Source organism: Manis javanica, chromosome 9 (assembly GCF_040802235.1).
Source record: "Manis javanica isolate MJ-LG chromosome 9, MJ_LKY, whole genome shotgun sequence".
In the NCBI taxonomy this organism is placed as follows: domain Eukaryota; kingdom Metazoa; phylum Chordata; class Mammalia; order Pholidota; family Manidae; genus Manis; species Manis javanica.
Genome location: NC_133164.1, coordinates 74,657,844 through 74,675,239, shown reverse-complemented (window position 1 = coordinate 74,675,239; position 17,396 = coordinate 74,657,844). Strand labels below are relative to the sequence as shown.

Below are 17,396 nucleotides of genomic sequence, written 5' to 3'. Positions count from 1 at the left end.
ATATGGTAAAGGAGCAATGGACATACAATTGGGAAATAACAGCCTCTTCAACAGCTGGTGTTGGCAAAACTGGACAGCTACGTGCAAGAGAATGAAACTGGATTATTATCTAACCCCATACACAAAAGTAAACTCAAAATGGATCAAAGACCTGAATGTAAGTCATGAAAGCATAAAACTCTTAGAAAACAACATAGGTAAAAATCTCCTAAATATAAACATGAGCAACTTTTTCCTGAGTGAATCTCCTCAGACAAGGGAAACAAAAGCAAAAATGAACAAATGGGATTATATCAAACTAAAAAGCTTCTGTGCAGCAAAGCACACCATCAGTAGAACATAAAGGCATCCTACAGTATGGGAGAATATATTTGTGAACAACCTATCTGACAAGGGGTTAACATCCAAAATATATGAAGAACTCACACACCTCAACAACCAAAAAGTAAATAACCAAATTAAAAAATGGACAGAGGAAATGAACAGACAATTCTCCAAAGAAGAAATTCAGACGGCCAACAGACACATGAAAAGATGCTCCACATCACTAATTATCAGGGAAATGCAAATTGAAACCACAATGAGATATTGCATCACACCAGTTAGGATGGCTAGTATTGAAAAAACTAAGAACAACAAATGCTAACAAGGATGTGGAGAATGGGGATCGCTGCTACACTGCTGGTGGGAATGTAAACTAGTTGAACCATTGTGGTAAGCAATCTAGAGGTTCCTCAAAAAACTAAAAATAGAAATACTATTTGACCCAGGAATTCCACTCCTAGGAATTTACCCAAAGAATATACAAGTTCTCAGATTCAAAAAGATACATACACCCCTATGTTTACTGCAGCACTATGTACAATAGCCAAGATATGGGAGCAACCTAAGTGTCCATCCATAGATGAATGGATAATGAAGATGTGGTACATATACACAATGGAATACTATTCAGCCATAAGAAAGAAACAAATCCTACCATTTGCAACAACATGGATGGAGCTGGGGGGTGTTATGCTCAGTGAAACGAGCCAAGCAAAGACAAGTACCAAATGATTTCCCTCACCTGTGGAGTATAACAACAAAGGAAACTGAAGTAAAAGAACAGCAGTAGATTCACAAATCCAAGAAGGGAGTAGAGGTTACCAAAGAGCAGGGGTCGGGGAGGGTGGGTGGGGAGGGAGGGAGAAGGGGACTGAGGGGTATTATGATTGGCACACATGGTGTCGGGGGGATCATGGGGTAGACAGTGTAGCACAGAGAAGGCAAATAGTGACTGTGGCATCTTACTATACTGATGGACAGTGACTGCAATGGGGCATGGAGGAGACTCAATAGTATGCGTTAATGTAGTAACCACATTATTTTTCATGTGAAACCTTCGTAAGAGTGTACATAAATAATACCTTAATAAAAAAAATTTTTTTTGGCGGAGCCAGGATGGCGGCGTGAGTAGAGCAGTGGAAATCTCCTCCCAAAAACACATAGAGCTATGAAAATATAACAAAGAAAAATCTTCCTAAAATAGAGACCACAGGACACAGGACAACATCCAGACCACATCCACACCTGCAAGGAACCAGCGCCTTGTGAAGGGGAGTGCTTTTTGGAAGTCTTAAAGGGGCAGGACAGGTCACTTAGACCAGAGGCAGGGAATCTGGGGATCTCTGGGCACTCTAACCCCCTGGGCAGCAGGGAGCACAGAGGCCCCTTACGGAGATAAATAGCCTCCTGGCCGCTCCCCATCCAACGGGGCTCCACCATTTTGGAGGAACAGCCCCAGCCAGGCCAAGCCCACAGCAACAGCGGAGATAAACCCCAAAGCAACTGGGCGGGAAGCAGAAGCCCTGTCTGCGCACAGCTGCCCAGCACAAGCAACTAGAGGTCGCTATTCTCCCAGGAAAAGGCTACAAACCAACAAGAAGGGAAGCTCTTCCAGCGGTCACTTGTACCAGCTCTGCAAACTATTTCTATCACCATGAAAAGGCAAAACTACAGGCAGACAAAGATCACAGAGACAACACCTGAGAAGGAGACAGACCTAACTAGTCCTCCTGAAAAAGAATTCAAAATAAAAATCATGAACATGCTGACAGAGATGCAGAGAAAAATGCAAGAGCAATGGGATGAGATGCAGAGAAAAATGCAAGAGCAGTGGGATGAGATGCAGAGAAAAATGCAAGAGCAGTGGGATGAAGTCCGGAAGGAGATCACAGATGTCAGGAAAGAGATCACAGAAGTGAAACAATCCCTGGAAGGATTTATAAGCAGAATGGATAAGATGCAAGAGGCCATTGAAGGAATAGAAGCCAGAGAACAGGAACATATAGAAGCTGACATAGAGAGAGATAAAAGGATCTCCAGGAATGAAACAACACTAAGAGAAATATGTGACCAATACAAAAGGAAAAACATTCGTATTATAGGGATACCAGAAGAGGAAGAAAGAGGAAAAGGGATAGAAAGTGTCTTTGAAGAAATAATTGCTGAAAACTTCCCCAAACTGGGGGAGGAAATAATCGAACAGACCATGGAATTACACAGAACCCCCAACAGAAAGGATCCAAGGAGGACAACACCAAGACACATAATAATTAAAATGGCAAGGATCAAGGACAAGGAAAGAGTTTTAAAGGCAGCTAGAGAGAAAAAGGTCACCTATAAAGGAAAACCAATCAGGCTAACATCAGACTTCTCAACAGAAACCCTACAGGCCAGAAGAGAATGGCATGATATACTTAATGCAATGAAACAGAAGGGCCTTGAACCAAGGATACTGTATCCAGCACGACTATCATTTAAATATGATGGTGGGATCAAACAATTCCCAGACAAGCAAAAGCTGAGGGAATTTGCTTCCCACAAACCACCTCTACAGGGCATCCTACAGGGACTGCTCTAGATGGGAGCACCCCTAAAAAGAGCACAGAACAAAACACACAACATATGAAGAATGGAGGAGGAGGAATAAGAAGGGAGAGAAGAAAAGAATCTCCAGACAGTGTATGTAACAGCTCAATAAGCGAGCTAAGTTAGGCAGTAAGATACTAAAGAAGCTAACCTTGAACCTTTGGTAACCACGAATCTAAAGCCTGAAATGGCAATAAGTACATATCTCTCACTAGTCACCCTAAATGTAAATGGACTTAATGCACCAATCAAAAGACATAGAGTAATAGAATGGATAAAAAAGCAAGACCCATCTATATGCTGCTTACAAGAAACTCACCTTAAACCCAAAGATAAGCATAGACTAAAAGTCAAGGGATGGAAAAACATATTTCAGGCAAACAACAGTGAGAAGAAAGCAGGGGTTGCAGTACTAATATCAGACAAAATAGACTTTAAAACAAAGAAAGTAACAAGAGATAAAGAAGGCCACTACATAATGATAAAGGGCTCAGTCCAACAAGAGGATATAACCATTCTAAATATATATGCACCCAATACAGGAGCACCAGCATATGTGAAGCAAATACTAACAGAACTAAAGAGGGAAATAGACTGCAATGCATTCATTGTAGGAGACTTCAACACACCACTCACCCCAAAGGATAGATCCACCGGGCAGAAAATAAGTAAAGACACACAGGCACTGAACAACACACTAGAACAGATGGACCTAATAGACATCTATAGAACTCTACATCCAAAAGCAACAGGATATACATTCTTCTCAAGTGCACATGGAACATTCTCCAGAATACACCACATACTAGCTCACAAAAAGAGCCTCAGTAAATTCCAAAATATTGAAATTCTACCAACCAATTTTTCAGACCACAAAGGTATGAAAGTAGAAATAAATTCTACAAAGAAAACAAAAAGGCTCACAAACACATGGAGGCTTAACAACATGCTACTAAATAATCAATGGATCAATGAACAAATCAAAATAGAGATCAAGGAATATATAGAAACAAATGACAACAACAACACTAAGCCCCAACTTCTGTGGGAGGCAGCGAAAGCAGTCTTAAGAGGAAAGTATATAGCAATCCAGGCACACTTGAAGAAGGAAGAACAATCCCAAATGAATAGTCTAAAATCACAATTATCGAAACTGGAAAAAGAAGAACAAATGAGGCCTAAAGTCAGCAGAAGGAGGGACATAATAAAGATCAGAGAAGAAATAAACAAAATTGAGAAGAATAAAACAATAGCAAAAATCAACGAAACCAAGAGCTGGTTCTTTGAGAAAATAAACAAAATAGATAAGCCTCTAGCCAAACTTATTAAGAGAAAAAGAGAGTCAACACAAATCAACATAATCAGAAATGAGAATGGAAAAATCACGACAGACTCCACAGAAATACAAAGAATTATTAAAGACTACTATGAAAACCTATATGCCAACAAGCTGGAAAACCTAGAAGAAATGGACAACTTCCTAGAAAAATACAACCTCCCAAGACTGACCAAGGAAGAAACACAAAAGTTAAACAAACCAATTACAAGCAAAGAAATTGAAACAGTAATCAAAAAACTACCCAAGAACAAAACCCCGGGGCCGGACGGATTTACCTCGGAATTTTATCAGACACACAGAGAAGACATAATACCCATTCTCCTTAAAGTGTTCCACAAAATAGAAGAAGAGGGAATACTCCCAAACTCATTCTATGAAGCCAACATCACCCTAATACCAAAACCAGGAAAAGACCCCACCAAAAAAGAAAATTACAGACCAATATCCCTGATGAATGTAGATGCAAAAATACTCAATAAAATATTAGCAAACAGAATTCAACAGTATATCAAAAGGATCATACACCATGACCAAGTGGGGTTCATCCCAGGGATGCAAGGATGGTACAACATTCGAAAATCCATCAACATCATCCACCACATCAACAAAAAGAAAGACAAAAACCACATGATCATCTCCATAGATGCTGAAAAAGCATTTGACAAAATTCAACATCCATTCATGATAAAAAACTCTCAGCAAAATGGGAATAGAGGGCAAGTACCTCAACATAATAAAGGCCATATATGATAAACCCACAGCCAGCATTATACTGAACAGCGAGAAGCTGAAAGCATTTCCACTGAGATCGGGAACCAGACAGGGATGCCCACTCTCCCCACTGTTATTTAACATAGTACTGGAGGTCCTAGCCACGGCAATCAGACAAAACAAAGAAATACAAGGAATCCAGATTGGTAAAGAAGAAGTTAAACTGTCACTATTTGCAGATGATATGATACTGTACATAAAAAACCCTAAAGACTCCACTCCAAAACTACTAGAACTGATATCGGAATACAGCAAAGTTGCAGGATACAAAATTAACACACAGAAATCTGTAGCTTTCCTATACACTAACAACGAATCAATAGAAAGAGAAATCAGGAAAACAATTCCATTCACCATTGCATCAAAAAGAATAAAATACCTAGGAATAAACCTAACCAAAGAAGTGAAAGACTTATACTCTGAAAACTACAAGTCACTCTTAAGAGAAATTAAAGGGGACACTAATAAATGGAAACTCATCCCATGCTCATGGCTAGGAAGAATTAATATCGTCAAAATGGCCATCCTGCCCAAAGCAATATACAGATTTGATGCAATCCCTCTCAAATTACCAGCAACATTCTTCAATGAATTGGAACAAATAATTCAAAAATTCATATGGAAACACCAAAGACCCCGAATAGCCAAAGCAATCCTGAAAAAGAAGAATAAAGTAGGGGGGATCTCACTCCCCAACTTCAAGCTCTACTACAAAGCCATAGTAATCAAGACAATTTGGTACTGGCACAAGAACAGAGCCACAGACCAGTGGAACAGATTAGAGACCCCAGAAATTAACCCAAACATATATGGTCAATTAATATTTGATAAAGGAGCCATGGACATACAATGGCAAAATGACAGTCTCTTCAACAGATGGTGCTGGCAAAACTGGACAGCTACATGTAGGAGAATGAAACTGGACCATTGTCTCACCCCATATACAAAGGTAAACTCAAAATGGATCAAAGACCTGAATGTAAGTCATGAAACCATTAAACTCTTGGAAAAAAACATAGGCAAAAACCTCTTAGACATAAACATGAGTGATCTCTTCTTTAACATATCTCCCCGGGCAAGGAAAACAACAGCAAAAATGAGCAAGTGGGACTACATTAAGCTGAAAAGCTTCTGTACAGCGAAAGACACCATCAATAGAACAAAAAGGAACCCTACAGTATGGGAGAATATATTTGAAAATGACAGATCCGATAAAGGCTTGACGTCCAGAATATATAAAGAGCTCACACGCCTCAACAAACAAAAAACAAATAACCCAATTAAATAATGGGCAGAGGAACTGAACAGACAGTTCTCCAAAAAAGAAATACAGATGGCCAAGAGACACATGATAAGATGCTCCACATCGCTAATTATCAGAGAAATGCAAATTAAAACTACAATGAGGTATCACCTCACACCAGTAAGGATAGCTGCCATCCAAAAGACAAACAACAACAAATGTTGGCGAGGCTGTGGAGAAAGGGGAACCCTCCTACACTGCTGGTGGGAATGTAAATTAGTTCAACCATTGTGGAAAGCAGTATGGAGGTTCATCAAAATGCTCAAAACAGACCTACCATTTGACCCAGGAATTCCACTCCTAGGAATTTACCCTAAGAACGCAGCAATCAAGTTTGAGAAAGACAGATGCACCCCTATGTTTATCGCAGCACTATTTACAATAGCCAAGAATTGGAAGCAACCTAAATGTCCATCGGTAGATGAATGGATAAAGAAGATGTGGTACATATACACAATGGAATACTACTCAGCCATAAGAAGTGGAAAAATCCAACCATTTGCAGCAACATGGATGGAGCTGGAGAGTATTATGCTCAGTGAAATAAGCCAAGCGGAGAAAGAGAAATACCAAATGATGTCACTCATCTGAGGAGTATAGGAACAAAGGAAAAACTGAAGGAACAAAACAGCAGTGGAATTACAGAACCCAAAAATGGACTAACAGGTACCAAAGCGAAAGGAACTGGGGAGGATGGGTGGGCAGGGAGGGATAAGGGGGGGGAAGAAGAAGGGGGGTATTAAGATTAGCATGCATGGGGGGGAGGGAGCAAGGGGAGGGTGGGCTGCACAACACAGAGAGGACAAGTAGTGACTCTACAACATTTTGCTAAGCTGATGGACAGTAACCGTAATGTGGTTGTTAGGGGGGACCTGATATAGGGGAGAGCATAGTTAACATAGTATTCTTCATGTAAGTGTAGATTAAAAATTTAAAAAAAAAAAAAAAAAAGAAAGAAAAGGGGGATTACTCCTTAACAGGATAAAACTATTGATAAATCAAAGATCAACACATGCTTTAAATATCCTTAATGTTGATCACTTAAAGGGTGTCAGATGATCAGCTATGGAGGTACTCTTTTCTGATAATATTCCTTTCTCTTAATTTAAAAAAAAAAAAAAAAAAGCAGTTACTGTGTGCTGACCTCCAATGAGTTCTGCACAGTGGTATAGAGGGCATGTCAAAGTATGGGCAAAGGGTCTGTTTGTTTCTACGCAGAAGATCAAGGCCTAGCTTGGATACCCAGAAAATGAACTAAGATACGATATGAGGAGGAGCTTCCGGCATCAGCACTCTCTGGAGGACTTGTGCCGGGGGATGATCATCAAAAAGCCTCCACAGGGATCCGGACGATGCTGCGGTTGTGGCTGCATCCAGCCCACCATCTCCTGGACTTGCCATAAGAATGAGGAGGGAGATGTCTAGGCTGGCATGTGCATACAGTGAGACAACGAATTTGACCGCATATGTACTGTTGGAACTCAACCAGGAGTTGGGAGGGGTGCAAGTTGTAGCACTCCAAAATCTCATGACTATAGACTATCTATGGTTAAAAGAACATATGGGATGTGAACAGATCCCAGAAATGGGCTGCTTTAATTTGTCTGATGGTTCAAGTACAGTTGGAAAATATCCATCATATCATAGATAAATTTTCACAAATGCCTAGGGTGCCTAAATGGTTTTCTTGGCTTCACTGGAGATGGCTGGTAATTATAGATTTGCTTTGTTTATGTCACCGTATTCCTATTATGTTAATATGTGTGTGCAAATTAGTTAGTAGTTTAAAACCTATACATACTTAAGGTACTATACAAGAAGATATGTCAAAGAAATAATCAATCCTCCCAAGTTTCCTTCATATGCTACATCTATAGCTTTTCTTCTTCCTTCCTAATTACAACCCTTCAATAGAATTCGTGCCTCAGATCGAATTTACCGAGTATCATAATTCCTCCAGGTGGTAAAGATACCTTGAGACAAGTGCTGGGCATAGAAGCCACAGGGCATAAATCTGCAAAGAAGTAAAAAGCTAACCTTTGCAAACAATATGGCTTCTCTCTCACTTACCAACTTTACATTTCCCTGTATGGCCCCGGAAGATGACTGGTTAGCCAGAGACGGGTAAGATTCCTCAAGGGAGGAACAACCTAAGACAGGCACAGTCGCAGGGGGGCCATCAGGTGAGAATTTGGGGATCAACAGAGGTGAGGCTCAGAACCTCACACCCCCTGCTTTGAGAGAAATCTTCTGCATCCGTGGATGTCTTGCTGCCCTTGTCTAGCCTGGATTAATTCTTAGTCCATAGGTACACACCTGATCATCTGATCATCTACATATGCCTTCTTACAGCACTAAACTATGTTTTCTACCTTTATCTTGCATCTACCTACCACTTCAGCATTTTATTAAAAATAAAAATAATAATAATAATAGGAGAAATGTGGGATCAACATATAAATCAAGTACAAAAATCAAACGAATATTCATATTTGACCTGATTGTTTATAGGTCACATTGCATGATCTAAACCGAAAGTTTATGTGATGACTGCCCTTGTACTGTTCACCATGTAAGAATTTATTCACTATGTAAGAATTCGTTCATCATGTAAGAACTTGTTCGTTATGCTTCAGAAGATTGGAGACTGACGAGAATTAGGCTTGAGATGGATTAATGATTGTACATTGAGCGTTGACCCCCCTATACTGAATTTTATTGTTGTTAACAACCATTTGATCAATAAATATGAGAGATGCCCTCTCAAAAAAAAAAAAAAAAGTTTTTTTTAATCTGTCTCTGGGACATGTACCTGTAGACAGATACAATAAGGCTAGGTTGCAGGTTATATGGATTTTCAGCTTCACTAAGCATTGCCAAATTGCTCTCCAATGTGGCACCCGAATTCACACTCTCCAGCAAAATATTCCTGTTGCTCTAAATCCTCATTTGCTATTAAAAGACCTTTTAAGTCTGCCACTCTATGGATATAAAATGGTATAAACTAGGTTTTTTTCTGTAACCTCCTAACTATACAGGATTCCTATGAACTATTAAAAACTTCTGTCCATGGCTTTTGACTGATTCAGAGCATGAGCCCAAAACCAAAATGGAAGTAAGGGAGGCCCAGATAATTCCAGAGGAGCCGAAACAGGGAAGTCTGCAGGAAAGGAGTGACTCAATTACTCTTCCCCTCATAAAACTATTGGGGCCATGGTAGGCTGATTCTGAAGAATCAGCAGGTCAGAAGGAAATGCAGCTGTGGAGACTCCTCCCCAAAGCCGTTTCCACACCCAGAAGGACCGATGCAGTGCCCTCCCTACATGGATGGGAGTCACTCCTAAGAAAGCAGGCTCCCCACCTTATCCAGGAATTACACATATAATATCCTCACTTTCTTAACAGAAATACTTGCTTCAAATATCTGAGTAGATAATCATTTCCATTTTTCCATCACCTTACTGTACAACTTTAAAAAAGTAATTTTAGATTCTCTGTACTACCTAAGTAATAACATGTTATATTTACTTTATCATTTTATTGATGGAAAATCCAGTACTGAAAGGTTAAACAACTTCCACAAGTTTATACAGCAGGCCTAATCCTGCTTCTCTTACTATCTATTTTGCCAATTCTAAGATGGACATTTTTCATAGTTTAATATCTCAGAAACTAAGATACGTTTGATAACTAATGGTATTTCATTGCTCCTTTGCAACTTACTGAATTTTTCTTAGTGGTACATATGTGTGTTTATAGTCAACAGCCTCTAAAATATACTGAAATGGGGTCTTAGTGGGCAGTGACCCAGCCAGTAGACACACACAGGGTCCTGAGCAGCCCTCTTGGCCTGAGAGCCTGCCTGCTCTCACTGTCCACCCTCAGTCGCTGATTCACCCAACTCCCAGCCTACAGGAGAGTAAAAGCAGCAAAGCCCTAAGAAGGCTGTGAGGCTGGCACACAACAGCAGGGAGAAGAGGGGATGTGGGGAGATGGGAGATGTGGGTGTGGAGCTGCCACTACAACAGGCAAGCATGCTGGTTCCAAAGCAAGGCTTTCGTATGGAGTGAAATGAAAGGATTTTGTGGGAAGTTTGGGGAAAGTTGGGTCAAAACAAACAGCTTTTTTGGTTGCAGTACTTTCCAGCATCAAAAACAAATCTAACATGAAAATAGTGACTTTATGACAGACAAGCTTAGCCAATCAGCTGACTGTTTTTTATTTTATTGGTCTTATCTACTGAATTTCACCTTTGAACCACTATAAGCCACCAATCCCAAAAATACTTACTACTCCTTTGGAAAGATAATTATTGACAAAGTCCTTCCACGTGATTTCTCTCCCAGAGTTCTTGAACAGGAGGTAAAACATGACTCCACCCCAAAACAGAGAGGTCCAGAGAAAGTACATCCTGAACTCCTTGTCATCCCACGGAAAGTCACCCTGGGCAAAGAAGGAGACAGTCTCTGTGAAGAACGAAATGTCACAATACAATCTATGCTATGTTGGACACAAATCCCTCCCAATGCCACTAATGTCTCCCAACCTTTCCTGGGCCACCCCATATCCTCAAAATTCGTGCACAGTTTGGAATCAAACCTTCTGGAACCTGGACCACCAGTGAGAATCATCTTTCTTGCCACCTCGTTTTCCACTGCCACCAACGCCTCCTCCAGAAGGGTGCGGGGTATTAGAAGGCTTTGACTCTGTCCATAAACAAAGAGCATGTACAGCACCATGGCAGAATTTTGTCTTTCTCAATGTTTTCATTAATAGTTTAAGAAAAGATTTTTTACACAAGTTCTCACAATGACTTAATTCTTTTTTATTGAGAAAACCTAGAGTCAACTATTAACAGTTGTGACCTCTCTATTGTGTTACTAAGTTTTAGAAATAAATGTAGGCTTTTAAAATACTTATTTCTAGGAATCAGGAATAAGAAACCCTTGTGCCTCTTGTCATAGCCACTCTTCAACCAGAAATTCTGAAATCAGCCTGTTTGTTACAGTGTTTTGACACCATTCAGTATTCAAAGTTTGAGTGGGTTTGAAAGAAATACTGTTTCACTCTGTTATAACTAATCTACATGTCTTTGATGTTACTATGAAATGAGGAGGCAGAGCTTTATATTTAATACACATAATTTAATTTAATATATATTTAAATTATTTTTATATTTAAATATAGCTTTATATTTAATATAATTTAATTATATACATTTAATATAGTATTTAGATGCACACTAAATATTAGCTGTTTTATTTGATAGTTACATCAGGTATAAGTAAAGCAATCCCATCCTGTACCTTAACTAAATTTATATCAAGTATAAAAGTTACTGAGCTCAGCATAGCTATATTCTGGGAAATGAAAGCATTGATTTTGTTGTTACTGTGGCATTAGAACAAATTTTGACCTTCACTAAAGAATCAGAAGTAAATCTAGAACTGGAACTCGGGGTTTTTAAAAAATACCTAGACACCTTGATATGTTATTTTAATCTCTTTAGGTTCTAGTCAATTATGAACAATAAAATGAGAATGTTATCTTCACTATTTTGTAAGGCAGTTCTGAACATAAGAGTGAAGCCCTGGACTCTTTAAAAAAATGAAAACATTATACAAATCTAAAAAATGAAGACTTACTGCAAAATATATTATAGCAATTGATCAGTTACTAAATAGAAGTGCTACGAGAAAGGATGAGATTAATACAAAGAGTTAACATTCAAGGAAGCTTACCACTGCTTACATATGTTATCTATTGATGGCTGCACAATAATCAGTAAGCATGGCCATCTACAAGCCAAAGCCAGTAAGCATACTACTATACCCATTTTACAGATGAAGAAATCATAGCTTAAGGAACTTGCTGAAAAATCTGTTGCAGTGTTAAATGGCACTGTGTGAGTGACAGAGTTGGGATTTGAATGCAGGCAAGTGAATTCCCAAGTTCCCAGGTAAAGGTAAAAAGTGCTCCCCTTTCCCACTCCTACCAAGCGAACTCTATTAACCATTTCTTCTGTAGGGAAGACATGATTTTGCTAATTGCCTAAAAAAAAAAAACCTTACCTACATAAAAACATAAAATTAGTTTGCAAGAATCTGAAATTAGTCACTGTTATGCACTGAACTGTTTCCCCTAAAATTCATAGGTTGGAGTCCTAACCTGCAGTGACTGTATTTGGAAATAGGGTCTTTACAGAAATAATCAAGTTAATATGAGATCATATGGGTGGGTTCTGATCCAATTATGATTGATATTCTTATAAAAATGGGGAACTTGGACACAGACATGCATAGAGAGAAGATGGCCATCTACAAGCCAAAGAGTAAGGCCTAGAACAGATCCTTCCCTAATGACCCTAAGGAGGAAGCAACCTTGCCAACACAGATGTTGTACTTCAAGCCTCCAGAAGTGTGACATACGTTTCTCTTGCTTACAACACCCATTTACAAAACACTGTTATGGCAGCCCTAGAAGACTGTCACTAACATCCTCCCCCTTTTTTCCCACTTTTCTATCCTCTCAAAGACCCACAAATACCATTCTAATGTCTTCAACTACTGTGAAGCCACCCCTGCACTGTATAGAAGATGGGAGACTGCAGCACACAGACACCGAGTAGCTGAACAGCACCATGGCTTCCTGACATGCTTACCCCACCACAATGCACACAAGGAGCTTCTGCATCCCTGTCTTACATGAGGCAGGGTCTAAGAAAGGCTCGCCCTACCTGTACCAATGCACAGGGCTTGGAAACACTAAGCATACATCTGAAGTTGTTTGCCAGTATTTCATAATACTCTGGATATGTTACAAAGTAACATATGCAATTGGTACCAACAGGTTGTATTTAAAAAGTAGACCTACAATCATTAATTGGCCCCAAACCAAGATTAAGACTACCTGCCATACCCCTGGGCAACACTGCAGAAGCCACCTGTCAGCAGTGCTCCAGTCAGCCCACCCTAGTGCCTCTCCCTTCCCTTGGCCTTGCTTTCACCCCTTGCACTCTCTGAGCATGTATATGCCTGTCCAACTAGATCCAAGTTCATTTAAAATCAAGGGTCGTACTATATTTTTCCTCACATAGCCCTGAAAAGATGCCAACATGTGCCAGGCACTGTGTTATATGTCATCACATGTGTGAAATGGGGGACAGGAAGCTTGGGGCCCACACAGTTCCCCCAGCTTCCCAGCTCTAAGAAACCCTCTCTGAATCCCTAAGATAAGGCTCTGAAGAATGGTCTTAAAAACACTGCACTATACCACAGTATGTGTCAAGTAAATTGCATATATGAGGCTTCTAAGATTTTTCTCAGTGGCTTAAATTGTATGTCAAATATATTTACCAAATACTCAGTTAAATATGACTGATATTGACTGTCACTATCTCTAAAGTGATCTTAAATTAATTCAATTTGAAAAATGACTAGAAAATATAAACAGAAAATTAACTTAAAATGAAACACAAGGTCTGTAGATTTTAAAGGTACTTGTAAACCTTCAGTTTCAGAGCTGCTTTAAGATAACACTTCCTTTGTGCAGTAAAACTATCACCACCATCATATTTTAGGGGAAAACAGCAAGCATTTCAAATAATCTTTAAATGGTACCTTTTTTTTCTCCCATAACTTCTTTAGGTTCAGTAGCTTTTTTTCCATTTTTTCCATTAGGAAAGTATTTTTCAAATCCTGTTAGAAAAGGAAGAAATACATATTCTCAAACTAAAATTCATCAGGTTTTGTGTATGTCTGTTCATTTTTAAAGCAGCTGATAGATCGCTAAAAAGCATACACTACAGGTACAGCCTTTCTTGTGTAGGAGTAAAAGTCTAAACAACACAGTTTACAATCCAGGGGTATTAAATTAGGAGCCTCATTTGCATGTCAGTTTTATTACCTACAAAAGTGTTAGTGTTTGAAAGTGAAACCTTTTCATCGCTGTAGTCAGACAAAGGAGGCAGGGGATGAGTTACAGGAGAAAAAAGTTAAGAGACAACCTGAAACACCTCTGTACTTGCTTAGCGAACACCTGCTCTCGGCAGGGCTCAGTGACAATGTAGACCAGTATGGTCACACCAAGTGCTTACCTTTTGGAGGTCGAGAACAGAATCTTTGATAAGCAGCAATCACATCTGTCAAAAGAGAATTTCTGCTGGTTGTTGCTCCAGTTGTAGCACATCGATAAAGCTGTATCATGATATAAATAAAAGCATGAAGGTTAGATAAAGAATCTAAGTGAAGAGCTTCATTTCCTATTAATCATACAGCAGATGAAATGTTTGTCCCTTCAACAGGTGGTTAGAGACTAGCATAAAGGACCATTTAAGAGAGGACTAGGATTGTCCAGCACTGTGCCATTCTATTCCAGCAAGAGACAAGGAGATAGGTATAAATTATGATCCAGCAGACAAGAATACTTCAAAATCACACAGAAGTTAAAACTGCAGCCTAATTACAATGCTTTGCCAACACACCCACTTCAGCAATGTTTACTTAATTGGCAGCATTCAAAAAACAAACTGACACTGAAAATCTGCTGCTTCATGCTGACTCATTTGCAGAGTCTATAATACTGCATGATTATTTACCTGAAATTATAGAACAGTGCTGCTTAAACATTGTATTATATTTACCTTAGTTCAAAGATAAGAAAGTTATGGTTCTATGTCTTTGATAATTCTTATACTAGTTACTGCTGCTAAAAATATTTTATATATTGCCATCCTGGTAAGAACCCTGGTTTTACAAGTGCCATTACAGATACATCTCTGTTTTAAATAGCATGTTGCTAAAAAGTTGTTTGTAAATACAATCTAGATAAATCAAACTATAATGTAAACAAACTGAAAAGTTCCCTATTAAATTTTGAGCTGCACAATTAAAAGCAATCAATGGCAAGGGGCATTGAGAGGATATATCAAATTTGGCACTAAAAAAGCTCAAGTAACCTTCTTTTTGCCAAGTGAAAACTCACCACCATTTTTTTGGTAGGACAAGCTCTTAAAAACAGGTAAGAATGTTTAAAATGAAGTTCATCTGCATTAGCATCCATCATCATGACCTTCTTTACGGTCTGATGAGAAAAATACAACATCACAAAATCACTTCACATCCACCAAGGTGGCTATAACCAAAGACACAACAAGTGCTGGTGATGATGTGGAGAAAAATCAAAGGATTAGAGCAAGGTAAAATGGGAAAATGGATGCAACGCAAGAAACTGAGGAAAGGCCCAGTGCAGAGCAGTATGGAGTAGGAAAGAGGTGAAGATAATTCAAGACCAGCAGAGAGCTTCAGGGAGTAAAAAATCATGAGTGCAGGTATGATTAATACACCCCCTTTCAGCGGAGAGTCTGTGATAATTTCAAGGGTATTTTGGCTAGTGAAGCGGCAGGTTCCTCTTTTGCCTCTAGGTGCGTAACCTCTACGTAAGCCTGCGCAGGGATGGGCTCTAAAAAACTGACAGCAAGAAACTGTGTCACTGAAATAGGCGACATCCACTACTCTTTACACGAAGCTTTATTTGAGACAGATTACTGCTATGGTTATCCTAACATCCCAATAATCACTTTAGAAAAACGTATTAGCACAGCCTTCTATCTGCCAGTTACCACCAACAGGGATAAATAGCCTCCTGCTGAGGACAAGCCTTCCTATGCAAGAAAAACATATTCTCCACTATAAAGAGACATAGTAAACAAGTGTTGTTACCTACTCCGCCCAGACCTGATGCAAGCCACAGGGCCGCTGAACAGGTGGGAAATGGAGGCTCGGAGGGCTCAGCAGCGAAACTTCAAACTGTGCCTTCACTACCCGGCTCACGCGGCCGACGCTCCAACATACACCACACAGGCGTCCTACATCCACCGTCAACGAAAGCAGGTAAAACCAAGGCACCCAAAGACAGAGACAGGACAACGGGTTCGCCCTGAAGGCAGAAGGCCCTCCCAAACGAGCATTTTGAAGTTCCCTGACGCACACATCTGATTCTCTTGGAGATGATGGTTTTCAAAACTCCGACTCGGCACCGAGGCCGTGACACGCACACGCGTGCTCTCGAGACTCGTGGATAAAACGCTGAGAAACGCGGGGTTCCAGCCCAGGGCGCGGTGAGCCATGCGAGGACCCGCGCGGACGCCACTGCCATGACCTTGACGCCCGCGGTCCCCGACCGGAGGCGGCCCGGGCGCTGGACTGGGCCTGGGGCGCTGGAGGCCCGGCACTCACCGTGCGGAGGCAGGACCGCTCGCTGGGGCCCACCCCGCCGCCGGGAACGAGTCGCACGGGCAGGCCGCGCGGCCGGCAGCCGCCCCGGCCCCACAGCAACAGGCAGCGGTGAGCCATGGCCGCGGCGCCGCCCTCGGGGCCGAGGGAGCTGCGCAGGCGTGGCCCTGAGGCGGGCGGGCTGGCGCGCGGTGACCGGGAGCCTGGAGTGCAGAAGACGGTCCAGAGCCGGCAGGCAACCTCGGTGCCCGGCGAGCCCACGCTCCGGACGAGAGCGTCTCCCCCACGCCCCTCCCTGCCCCGGCGCGCTGACGTCAGCCGTAGGGCTGGCCCTCGGGCCGGGGGCGCTCCTCCTGCTGTCTTTCGGGCTCATTCAGTCGCGCCGCAGGTCTGGCCTGAGGGGAGGAGCGTGGAGAACAAATAGAGGGCAGAGGGCGGGGCCGAAGGAGGAAGGACAGAACGAGAGGAGCCGGCAGGGGGCGTGGCTTTAGGAGGGGCCTGGGGGAGGAGAGCGGAGGGCCGTGGGCGTGGCCTAAGGGAGAAGAGGAGAGGGAACAGGGCAGACGCGGAAGGGGCCAGAGCCGCAGCCGAAGGGAGGAGCACCGAGGGCTAGCGAAGGGCGGGTCTGGAATCCCAGGGCGGGTCTGGAAGCCCAGCGCGGGCGGAAAGCCCGGACGAACACGGAACTGTGGAGAGCGAGCACCAAACGCTGCTGGGACCCCAGAGGAGGTCGCGAAGCCGTCTTCGACGATTTGAACATTCACCCGCTCGATGGGTCACTTAAGTAGCAGGCATCGTCTGAGACGCTGGAGATGCCGAAAGACACATTCCTAGCTCTAGG

General features: G+C 41.4%; 1 protein-coding gene across 3 annotated transcripts in view; it reads right to left on the bottom strand.

Annotated features, from left to right (window-relative positions):
- The window catches only part of AFG3L2 (AFG3 like matrix AAA peptidase subunit 2), a 48,541-nt gene extending 31,628 nt beyond the window's left edge, over positions 1 to 16,913 (bottom strand). The window contains exons 1-5 of one of the 3 annotated variants that reach the window (XM_037001027.2): positions 16,559 to 16,913; positions 14,419 to 14,518; positions 13,943 to 14,020; positions 10,923 to 11,029; positions 10,614 to 10,766 (exon numbers count right to left, since the gene is read on the bottom strand). In XM_037001027.2, coding sequence (XP_036856922.1) covers positions 10,614 to 10,766; positions 10,923 to 11,029; positions 13,943 to 14,020; positions 14,419 to 14,518; positions 16,559 to 16,675 — 555 coding nt within the window. In that variant the 5' untranslated portion in view covers positions 16,676 to 16,913. Of the gene's footprint in view, positions 1 to 10,613; positions 10,767 to 10,922; positions 11,030 to 13,942; positions 14,021 to 14,418; positions 14,519 to 16,042; positions 16,511 to 16,558 lie in introns of those variants that run through there. The other 2 variants (XM_037001029.2, XM_037001030.2) reach the window with 2 other exon arrangements.
- Between the last annotated feature and the right edge of the window lie 483 nt (positions 16,914 to 17,396).